This window comes from Myotis davidii, unplaced genomic scaffold (assembly GCF_000327345.1).
Source record: "Myotis davidii unplaced genomic scaffold, ASM32734v1 scaffold673, whole genome shotgun sequence".
In the NCBI taxonomy this organism is placed as follows: Eukaryota; Metazoa; Chordata; class Mammalia; order Chiroptera; family Vespertilionidae; genus Myotis; species Myotis davidii.
In genome coordinates, this window is record NW_006286677.1 from 2,136,508 (window position 1) to 2,148,986 (window position 12,479).

General features: G+C 39.5%; 1 protein-coding gene across 1 annotated transcript in view; it reads right to left on the bottom strand.

The window, feature by feature from the left end:
• Window positions 1–7,365: 7,365 nt before the first annotated feature.
• Window positions 7,366–12,479, bottom strand: part of LOC102760425 (IQ domain-containing protein H-like) — a 38,592-nt gene continuing 33,478 nt past the window's right edge. Inside the window, exon 5 of the mRNA XM_015560454.1 lies at window positions 7,366–7,515. Within this exon, the coding sequence (XP_015415940.1) occupies window positions 7,378–7,515 (138 nt within the window). The 3' untranslated portion in view covers window positions 7,366–7,377. The remainder of the gene's footprint in view (window positions 7,516–12,479) is intronic.

A 12,479-nucleotide genomic window follows, 5' to 3' on the forward strand; every position in this document is an offset into this window, starting at 1 on the left:
GCAGGAATTTTTGTTTCAAAATAGAATCACTAACAATATCTAACAACTACTCATGTTCCTTAATAATTAAGGATTAGTTAAGTATTCAATTTTGGAAGATTTGAAAAATAGACTTTGTAAATAATTTGAATCCTGATTCCCTTACTTACTTCATAACCGTAGGCAGATAGCTAAATCTTAGTCTTACTTTCCTCAAGTGTCAAGTGGTTATAAAAACTGCATCTATTTTATAGGTGTAGGGGTAAATAAGATAGTGTACATAAAGCACCTAGCATAGTGTCTGGCACTCTTATAAATGCCATTATTGCCCTGGCTGATGTGGCTCAGTTGGTTGGGCATCGTCCCATGCACCAAAAGGTTGCCAGTTCTATTCCTGGTCAGGGAACACGTCCAGGTTGTAGGTTTGATCTCTGGTTGGGGAGCATACAGGAGGGAAACAATCAATGTTTCTCTCACATCAATGTTTCTCTCTCTCCCTCTGCCTTCCTCTCTCTCTAAAAATCTATAAAAACATATTTAAAAAAAATGTTATTATTGAAGAGTTGAATGATCAAAACTACTTTTCAAATGTGTCTTGTAACATTTTAATATGCTCCATCATATCTCATTTAAATTCTTTTCCGATATCTCAGCACTATTCTCTTTCAGATATGCAGTTTCAAAACAACCTATTTTATTTTGTCTGGTGAGTCCATATTTTAAGATGATGCTTTATTACTGGTCTTTTATCTGTAGTCGTAAAGTAACATTGCAACCTTGTGATGCCAAGTGAAGATTGTACAGCACATTTCTAACCAGGTAAGAGCCAAACTAAACCTAAAGTGAGCAATGAAATGATCTATAGTGCTGTATTATCATGATGCAACATGCAGTATTGTAACTGTACAACTGACTGATATGTTGTCCCAAATGTGTGCACCAGAGAACTTGCCTGTCTTTTAATGAATACCAGCACATTCATTGAATGCTTAGTAGGGGCTAGACACTGCTTTAAGACCTTGACATGTATTAGCTCATTTAATCTTCACTTAATCATTTGAATGATTATTATAGTTTACTAGAGGCCCAGTACACAAAAATTTGTGCACTTGGGAGGGTCCCTCAGCCTGGCCTATGCCCTCTCGCAGTCTGGGACCCCTCGGGAGATGTCCACCTGCTGCCTTAGGCCCACTCCCTGGGGGATCGGGCCTACGCTGGCAGTCAGACATCCCTCTGGAAGCCCAGGAGCCCTCGGGGGATGTCCACTTGCCAGCGGGGAGCAGGCCTAAGCTGCAGTTGGACATTCTTAGTGCTGCTGAGGAGGCAGGAGAGGCTCCTGCCACCACCACTGTGCTGGCAGCCGTCAGACTGGCTTGTGGCTGAGCAGAGCTTCCCCTGTGGGAGCTCACTGACCACCAGGGGGCAGCTCCTGCATTGAGTGTCTTCCCCCTGGTGGTTAGTGTGTGTCATAGTGACCAGTCATTTCCAGCTGTTCTGCTGTTAGGGTCAATTTGCATATTACCCTTTTATTATATAGGATATGAGAAGATAACTGATTTTCAAAATATGACTAGTACAGAGATGCATCCTATCTCATAAAAGTACCTTTACAAAAGTTCAAATGTACATGTGCATGAACTCAAATGCACCCATGCACATGCATGTGTCCATGTGCTCACAGAGTGAACTTGAGAGCACCAATTAAGATGGTATCTAACTTAAGTATGTATGTATTGTCCTTTATTACACTTTATTTAAAATATGTTTTTATTGATTTTAGAGATAGAGGAAGAAAGAGAGAGAAACATTGATGAGAAACATTGATAATCTGCCTCCTGTACATACCCGACTAGGGATAGCACCTGAAACCTGGGCATGTTACCCTGACCAGGAATCGAACCAGCAACCTCTTGGTGCATGGGAGGATACTCATCCACTGAGCCATACCTGTCAGGCATACTTTAAAATATTTATCAAAAAATGAATATGAATTAAATGCTTATAACCTTCCTGAAATGCCTTGAAGTTCTCTATAACAATCTGAAAACCAGAGTGTTAAACCCATCACTCATTTACACTGGAGTGTGAAAGGAGCCAAATCAGATCCTTTTCTCAACACACAGGTTTTAGAACAAGGGAGGAGGAAGTATGAGCTTTTAAATTTTAATTCCTTTTTCAGAAAGGCAGAAACCTTACTAGGCAACTATCATGTGCTACAGTGTTAATATATTATCTATAATCCCCATAACACCCTTGCCTAGTAGCCACCATCATCCTGACTTTATAGAAGAGGAAACTAAGGACCAGAGATATTAATTTGCTTACCTAGGGGCACACACCTTGAAACTGGCAGATAGGTCCCACACTCTGATCTATTCAACTCCAAATCCTTCCCACCACACCAGACTGCCTCCTGTCTGGCCTACCCATTTTACAAATGAGGATAAGAAGAATGAACAAGGTAGGTAACTTGTTCTAGAAACAGCTAGTTAGTGGCAAGGCTGTCCCGGAATTCAGGAACACGGGGTTTCAGTAGGTAAGCTCCCTCAGATGGCCCAGTGGAAGGATGCTCTGTGCAACCATGGCTACGGGGGGCCAGAAAATCGTCACTTCACTTCTAGGCTGGAAGGCACCTCAGTATATACTCCTTCTCTCTCCCAACCCCTACAATAATGTAAGTTTTAGATGACTGTCTAAAACATGGCACAGTATGACATGTGAAAACTGCCAAGAGTCATAACTAATATTTATGGCACTTACTGGTGCCAGAGCCTTTGAATCATCTCATTTAAATCTCAGTGCAATCCTATGAGATAGCCTGATTATGAACATTTTACACATGAGGAAGGGGAGGCTGTTTTTGGGAGGCCCCAGGCCAGTAAGAATTCACACCAGGCATTCTGACCCAGAATCCCTATTCCCAGAGCTACACATATTTGCCGTTCAGCATAGGGTTGGCTTGGGTGTGAATGCAGGATCTTAGCACAGAAATTCAAGATACACAGCATTCTTGAGAAGTCAGAGAAGTCACTACAACCAGATTTCCTGTGAACATTATCTGATGAGGGTATAGCCTCTAATTGCCTCTCTTCACTCCCAGAGCAATGGGCTTGGGTGAGAAAGCCGGACACCAGTCAATGACAACTGTCATATCACTGTCTTCAGCTTTCCCAGAACTCCAAACCACTGCAGAACTAAAATTCTAAAATGCAGCAACTTGCAAAGGCAATACACCACCACTGCCGCCAGCGCCACTACTACCGCAGGTGTGGAGTGCATTTCAGAGGCTGCGGGCCAAGAGCAGAAGTCATTGTTTCTTCAAGAATCTCTCTAAACAAGCCAGAGGAGAGCTCTCTTCCAGTGATAGAAGTGGCCATCGCAGTCCGAGGAATGACTGTGTCATAAATAGGATATGGCATTTTTGAATGTCTTTAAAGCTATTTCCTTTTGTTCAACTAATTTAATTTACCAAATGCTCCTGGGAAAAGGGAGGGGGACCAAAATGCTGACGCCACATTTCCTGAAAAATCAACATTTTCTTTTTAAACTGCTCTCAACGAGATTACATCTGATCGTTGTCTGCTGGCTCCCTTAAACCCTGCCTCTGTCAAAATTCTGCCCCGGCAGGTGTGAGAAAGAATAGAAGCCGAACTTGAGCGAATACCCACATCTGTTTTTGGAAAAAGGGAACAGAAGCAGCACAGAAGGAAGTGAAAGAGATAATTGCTGGCTTGAACTGCAATACATTTTACTTGTGGGCAGAGGGCCAGCTTACAGCAGGCGGAATATGCAGGCCCATCTTATTGGAATTCAGGGGTGGGCCTCCGTTCTTGTCCGGAGACAGCTGTAAACCAGCAGCCCATAGCATCCCAATCAGGCGGCGAGTTTTGTCAAGGAGCGCTGATAGGTACAGAAGCGTCTTTGTCTGCTTCCACCGCACCCCTGCCTAGTGAAATGACAGTCCATCTCTGATTCCAGGTGACAAGAACTGGATAAAAACTTAAAACAAATGGCGACCTTTCAAAAGATTAATTTGTTTACCAACAAAATGTTCCCTCTATGTCATCTGAGATGGGGGTGACCTTCACTTTCCCATATCTGGGCTGAAAGGATGCTGACTATAGTCATCTGTTAAGTTAACTCCATCTCAGCAATTATTCCCTTTTTTATTCTTAGTGACAAGTAGGGTTTATTAATTCACTCTGCTTCTTGTTATGGTTTATAAATGCAACAAGCTCATTCTGAATTACTGCAGTGTAACATCAATTTGTTTAAATCTAATTCTGCTATCCTTGCCAAATTATGTTGTGACTGTAATTGTGGCCATATGCGTGGGCTTAAAACACAATCATGTTTTGAAATAGCCCTTCTTTCCCACCCCCCGCCTCCTTGCCCCCGCCCCTTACTTCTGATGCTTCTTCTAATCATTTGGCATTAACACAATTGCCTCACTTTCCATTACTTTATCATTTCAGAAATGAATGTGCTTTCAGCGAGAGAGATTACAATGTACACCCCACGTGAAACAGTAAAGAATGAAACTATGATTTGTGAAGTGTGGTTGCTACCCAACTAAGTTAGTGAAAAACACTGCATAACATATGACTCATAAAATCTAGAAATCATAATAGTATTAAATTCAACCTCATGAATAAATAAAAGATTCTAAGTTTACATTGCATTATATATTTATTTATTTGGAAAGTGGGACCAAAGAACTAGTATAATTCTACAGCAACTCACATCTTGCCAAAAAGAAAAATGTTTTTACGATTCTTTTCTAGGTCATAACAGTTATAATCAGAGTTATTTGCGCAGCAATTCAAAGCAATGTTTTGTTTGGCTATTTTGTTATGCATTCATAATCGTTCTTTTAAAATTCATGTTAACAGATCCATGTTTCAAATCTTTTAAGAAACGCTTTTTATTTTAAAAAGTAAATCTAAGTCAAATTTTCTGTAGATCTTTTAATGGGTTGCACTGGACTGTCTGGCTGGATCTAAATGTCAGTCAGTACAAACAGTTTCAGAGGTTCCTTCTGGTCTCCCCATGTATACAAGGCCCTTCTCACAAACCTGCCAGAGGGTTTGCTACCATCATTATTATTATTACACACATTTAAGGTATTGGAAAAATCATCAGTAAGTTTCACTTTTAATATTTTGTTGTAAATTGTACTAATAGAGCTCATAGGATATAAAATGCTGAAGGCAGTTTTGTGGGGGAAGGGAGGTTGTATGTGTGTGTCTGGGGTATATGTGTTTTCAATGCATTAAAATCTTTATACCAGCCTCTTATTATCAGGAAGGATATACCTCTTCACAAAGTGGAGAAAATACCAGTTTCTAAGAACTGATCATGTAAATTAGCAACATATTCAAGTTTGCTCCGTCAAAAAATGCCTGAGATCATGTACAGGCTTTTGACAAGCTGTTTAAGTTTCAAAAGTAAGGAAACATGCGGCCCTCGGCCACCAAATAATAACCCTTTTGAGTGTCTCGAGTAGTTCTAGAAAGCGATTAGCCTTGATGCTGCTTTTCTAATTGACGACACAGCACAACGCTAGACGCATGGCTTCAGTTTGGGTAAGTGCTTTCAAAACCAGTTTTCTGAGTGGTACCTCACAACTGCATTTGTTCCCAAGTGCTCCACATGGTCGTTTAAAACCAAACACCCGAATATTTCTTTCACGGGGCCTTTTGCACAATGCTCTGTTTTATAAATCCAAAGTGAAAATACTACTTTAGTTAGTACCATCATATATACATATATCAACATAAAAAGATAGGGTCAACTGTTTTGATTGAAATGCCAGTAGTCAATCTGAGTAAAATGTACCTAATGTATATACATTTTAAAGCGCTCTGGTGTAAGTTTTACAAACTCCAGTTTTATGAAGAAGGGGGATTTTTTTAATACATTAAAGGAGCATGCATTATCTGTATGTCAGACAAGGCAAAGAGCTTCCCCATGTCCTCTACGTTCAACATACATGAGCACAATAGCCACGGCTCTTAACCTATTTTGGAATTGGAAAAAATACATAATAAATGACTAAGATTCTACCCCAAATTTTGATATAATTTTGAATTCCTATTTAGGTCTTCACTAAGATGCATTAAAGCAAAGCATAATCCTCTCTAAATCTGGAATGATGCCTTTGTAAACCTCAATACTCATCAGGAAAAGTTTGCATGCGATGCCGCAGTTGCCTTGGGCGACAAAGCCTCAGCGCTCCACCAGCTAAGCCAATATTAATTTTAGATGGAAGGGGGAAAAACCAACAACAACAAAGGAGAAATCTGCTTCTGTCTCCACAGCCAGAGAAATATTTTTATTTCAAGGGCTTTGGGCTCATGGGAGCAGATAAAAACTCTTTCACATTATTCACAATGACATTTTAAATAAAGTTTCAGCAGAATAAAAATACCGAACTTTCTGGTTATTTCTGAGGCTATACAAGTATTTCTATGATCAAGTGCTCTTAAACCAAACCTGTTAGAAAAACATAAAGCACATAGAAAGCAACTAAAACATGTATCACACGGTTACATGAACGAAGCAGGCAGCTGAAAATGGCTATGCAGGAGGCTTGGAAGATTCATCTAAGACGCTATTATAATGGTTAGAAGTGGTTTTGTGATTCTAAAATGGCAAATTCTAAAATTAACCAGTGTTTAGTTTTGATTTGACCAAATACATTTAAGAGCTTTTGAGAGAAGCCAAAGGTTAAAACTGTATTTAATAGTGTATAGATGTCACCTCTGTAATTGTTTTTAGTATCAGAAATAATCTCAAATAAAAGAATTTCCCAATTAAACGAAGCATTACTCTTCATTCTCCTATGAAAACCTCACAACACAGAGAAAGTCCAATCCTTGCTTAGGGACGCTCACCAGAAAACCAATGCAAACGCAGGCACAGACTCTGAGAGCCCTGATGCAACCTCCATGTGTTGCTCTCCCCTCTCGTCATTTTGCCGACCTGCTGGCTTCAGATTTAGAATGATTTTCTCAAATGGTGTGTGTTGCATCAGTATACACCACTGATGCTGCTACCACGCTGTTGTTTCCTTTTGAACTAAACCTATTATCAAAGAAATAAAATATTTAAAATCTCTCTACTAATTCTCTGTGTTGTTAAATTCGCTCATCCTTGTTAAAGATGATGGTACTAGATTATTTAGGTACATCAAACGAAATAGAGAAATTTGAATGAGCAGCCAATGAATCTTTTAAAAACAGGTTCACATGTTTTAATCATTTCTAATTATAAACAGAAGGAAAGCCGCTCCATTAAATGCTAAGAACAAAGGGGTCAAAATCTTTACTTAGAATCTACATTATATCTTACACTACTAATGTATGCCTTTTAATTCTTAAAAAGACGAAGAGCTCATTAAAACAACTGATTACTTACACAGGCTTTTCTCTGATTAATACTTGGCAAACTGATTCCATAGTTCGCACTGACAGCAGCTCTGTGGCGGAGGTTTTCAGGATCCTGCATGATTTTTACATCCAACCCTATCTTTCGCTGAAACAAAGAAACAATGAAACTTTCATGCTGGATAAACAAAAATACTTACTAATATCTTACATCCTCAAAGGAGCATAAAGTTCTTTGAAAAGAATTATTTTAATGTAGTTTTCACTGGGAAGAAAAGACATATTTGGTTCTTTTATTTCTGCTGTTAATTGTTCTTATTTATTCACAGAAAAGGAACCTTCTGCAGATTTCCCTCCATGTATCCTATTGCTCATACAAATACATCCTCAGACAGCATTCATTTTTTCACAAAGAATGGTAGACGCCACCCAAGGTGGGACAAAGGACTAGAATACCTGGTCTCGATTTGTTTTTAGCTTTTTCCAGGTCAAGGATTTTGCCAATGAAATCTATACTACAAACACACAGGTAGAGGGCTCCCTTGGTCTGTTAATGCGGCACTTTCCTCAAGGGACAGACAGTTACAGGTAAATCTCAGTTTGGATTTGGTACATTTACCACAACAAATTTATTTACTCCTTCACAGAGATATTGCTATTTATAGGGAAAGGCATGCTTTCATTAGAGAAAAAAAAAGCATATCATTTGAAGCACATGTTCCTCATTTCATATAAGTCAAATGAGTTACGCCAGCGAGGCTTAAATAGTAGCAGCAGTGTAGGCAGCGCAGTGGTGGTGGGAAGGGGCACGAGAAGGGTCCCGAGACTGGGGTTCCAGTCTTACCCTCCCCTGGACTGCCTGCATGACCTTGGGTAAGTCACTTCCCCCTTTGGAAGCTGGTTTCTTTTTTTTCAAAATGTGACAGACTTGATGGTCTCTTGAAGAACTATTCACCCTCCTCAATTCCCCCCACGGAACCCCCCCCCACACACACACACACACAACTCTCTCTTGATTTGGCATTCTATGACTTGATGCTAAAAGGTAAGCTGACACTTAAGAAATATGTTATTACCAACAGTTTCTGAAGTCTTGTGACGTTTTTTATTGGGGTACAATTCATATACTATAAAAGCTCCTTTAAAAGTGTGTGATTCAGTGGTTTTTAGCATATTCACAAAGTTGTATAACCATTATCTATCACTCCTCTTTATTATTATTATTACTAGCGACCCGGTGCATGGATTCGTGCACACTGAAAGGAAATTAATTAGAAGGTGGCCAGCGGGACGGCACTGGGAGAGATGGGCTGGACACGCCCTGGAGACAACCTCCTGCGATCTCTCCCTGGCCAGCCGCACCTGGGGTGTCGCTGTGGCTTCAAGGGCACCTGTGGAGTGAGTGGGATTCCTCTGGCAGGTGGGGTCCCTCGGCCTGGCCTGTGGGGATTGGCCTGAAACCGGCTCTCCAATATCCCCGAGGGGTCACAGAGTGCGAGAGGGCACTCTGCAAAGTTGCTGTCGCACAGGGTGTGGGACATAAATGTAAGTGTGCAGTAAACCAGATTCAGGGCCGATAGTGCCCCAGCAACAACATAACACACAGCCAAAGGTGGGATCGCACGGCCCTGTGAGGAATCAGGCTCCCTCCTCTGGTTTTGGGGTGTGTCACCTGAGAACCACTGCTGCCAAGTCACTGCCGCTGGGCAGCTCCTGCATTGAGCGTCTGCTCCCTGGTGTTCAGTGTTCATCAGAGCTACTGGTCGGACAGATACTTAGCATATTAGCTTTTTATATAGAGAGATTATTTTTAATCCTCACTTAAGAATATGCTTGTTGATTTTAGAGAGTGAGGAAGGGGAAGAGAGAAAGAAAGAAACAACAAGCAATTGCCTCCTATATGCACTCCAACTGGGAATCGAGCCTGCAACCTGGGTTATGTGCCCTGACCGGGAATCAAACTTGCCACCTTTTGATGTACAGGACGACCCTCCAAACAACTGCGCCAGCCAGCCATGGCCATCAAACCCCTCTTTAATTCTGTAACATTTTCATCAGCGAAAAAAGAAACCTCAAACCCATTATCAATCACTCCCCATCTCCTCCCCATCCCAGCCCCTCCCTGGCAACTACCAATCTATTTTCTGCCTCTTCGACGTGTCCCATTCTGCACATTTCATATGAATTGTAAATATGTGGTCTGTAACAGTTTAAAAGGAGGCATTGTAAGGGATTAAAACACCTGATTTCCTTTCAACTGAGTGTCTTTGTTCTGAGGGATCTGATGCAATTGCTAAAATGGTTGTAGGAACCAGATTAGTTCAATGGGCTATGCCTACGGTGGAAGTGAAGGGGAAGACTGCAAAAATATCTACAGCAGGGGTCCTCAAACTTTTTAAACAGGGGCCCAGTTCACTGTCCCTCAGACCGTTGGAGGGCCGGACTATAGTTTAAAAAAAAACTATGAACAAATTCCTATGCACACTGCACATATCTTATTTTGAAGTAAAAAAAACAAAATGGGAACAAATACAATATTTGTATTTGCATGTGGCCCGCGGGCCATAGTTTGAGCACCCCTGATCTACAGAATGTATGCTGTCTAGTTACTTCTTAATACAGGTGCCAAACCTTCCTTTTATTTTTCTAATAGCAGTTTTTAAACCAAATAATTGTACTTAACTGCCCACTTTATTTAACCCGTGCAGGGATGCAGGTTGCAAACAAGACCTATCTGTTCCCTTCTCCTTGAAGTACATACGGTCCCAAAAATAACCTTGTGCCTAACAGCTATCAGGGGGTTTCCTTCTGTGGCTAACCCACACTCACAGCACTATTCCGGGTGTTTGCATGGAAGCAGAGTGTCTCTTTCGTTGAAATTAATACCTGAACATAATTTGTTTCTTCTTAATTAAACTTTCAGAATAATTTTCATTCTACAAAGAATCAGGACATTACCAATATGTGTTAGATTGTCTGGATGTGGTTTCTGTAATTAGGGTGTTTTTAAAATGTGTATTCTGGATATAATTGATGGGAATGGCTTCATCTGTCATGTCTTCGCTTTGCTAGAACTTTTTAATCCTGGGATCATTGGCTAGTGGGCCATTGAATTTTCTTAGTTTTATTATGGTCCTTCAACTTTCTGTGGCTATGGGACTGGTGTAAGAAAGAAATGATCAAATACCAAATTATTGTTAAAACTGGCATTAAAATCAATTGTTTTCTGCCCAATTTTACATTTCTGTGGCCCTGGCACAGATAGTTCTGGTAAGAAATCAAAATATAAGCAGAAACTCAAGAGAAATGATAGGTTGCAATATCAATTCTTTATTAGTTGGCTTCTAAAGCCATGGGAAATGTCTTTTAAATTATTAACATTCTAATATTCACTATTTTGGCACCAAAGCATGTGTATACCAAAATAATATGCAGCACACATGATTTAATTTTCCTTCAAAAATGTACAAATGAGCCTACATTTAAATAAAATTAACATATCAAATGGTTTCACTGAAGATCACTACCACATACATTCATAATCTGAATTTGTCTTACAATTTTACAAGTTACATCTACAGAGATGTGTAGCAAAATACTTATCAGCATAAGCTGCCTTATCAGACCCAGATTTTCCTAGAAAAACAATTATAGATTCAAACACAAAATTAATCAATCCATTAAGCAGGAAAGCATGTTCTGAAGGTGATCGTTTTTTACCAACAGTAAAATAAGTATCAGAAATAATTTCAGAAATTTTTCTTAAATTGGACAAGAAAAGACACCAATTTACTTAATCTATCTTGAGTCACTAAATAATCCATACTTTATTCTCCCCTTTGATAGTAATTACAAGCAGATATATCAAATGTGACTCTCATTTAGACTTTGGTTTGTAAGAACAAAAGTTATTATCAGAGCCAATTACTGTTTTACCTACATGGCTGCACAGAAGCAGGGAGCTCAATTTTCATCTCATCAGTGATTTTGTGGTATTTATTTTATTACTATGCCCACAAAGCTATATAAGAAAGAAATAGCTTATGCTATTAAAACTAGGGCTTGAGCATAAGAGGCTAAGGTTTCTTTTAGGAGAAGTTCTGAATTAAAAACACTAGGCAGCGTGTAATGCCAGCTCCCCAGACATGGGCAGACCATAAAATGACACACATCTGAGCAGTAGATCCCACACAGAGTAATCAAAATTGAAATGCTTCACAAACAAAGTTGAGACAGGCTATTTTATAGTATGATCAGCATAACATTATTCTCAACAGTGTTTGCTACAAGTAATGCCTTCTAAAGTGTATATTGCTTAATATCATAGTCCCGCTGGTTAAAGACATCCGCTGTTTAATCTCGAAATCAGAAAAAAAAAAAAGAGAGAAAGAATCCAGCTTCCTTTAACATTCTGATTCTTTCAACCATTATTATATTTAATAGAAGTACAAAGGACGCCAAGTCTGGTTCAAGCCATATGTCCTAGATTTATTTGTAAAACTGGGTAATAATACCTACCTTCACAGAGCTGTCTGTGAGATTTAAATCTTGCAAATTATAAAGTACTACTCAGGAGCCAACTTGCAAGGGGTTTCTACTCATCAAATAATAACTGCAATTGATTGAAACACTTCAAATATATAAAAATCCATAAATTCTTAATAAAATTTCCCCATCTCCCCCAGAAATTTAATAAAATTAATAAGTTAATCTTAACCTTGATAAATAAAAGAACCAAACATTTATCCTGCTTTTCCTGAAAATCTATATTTAAGATTCACCAAAGAGTTATAACGGAAAGTTCTTCATAGAAACTAATAAACGCAGAAGGAAAGATATAATAGTAAAATCACCCCTTTGCAATCCCTAATGAAATAATGTATTTGGGTAAATGTCAATGGTTGCTCATACCATTAAGGCGAAAGGTGGAAGAGAACCTTTACAAAGCAGGGGTGGGGAACCTCTAGCCCGCGGGCCACATAAGGCCCTTGAAATCATCTAGTCTGGCCCTGCCAAGGCATTAGGGATGAATTAGTTAAATGTTTGACCAAATATAGCAGGCTAATACTTAAGTTGATAATTTTGTATGGCCCTCGAATGATGTTATAATTA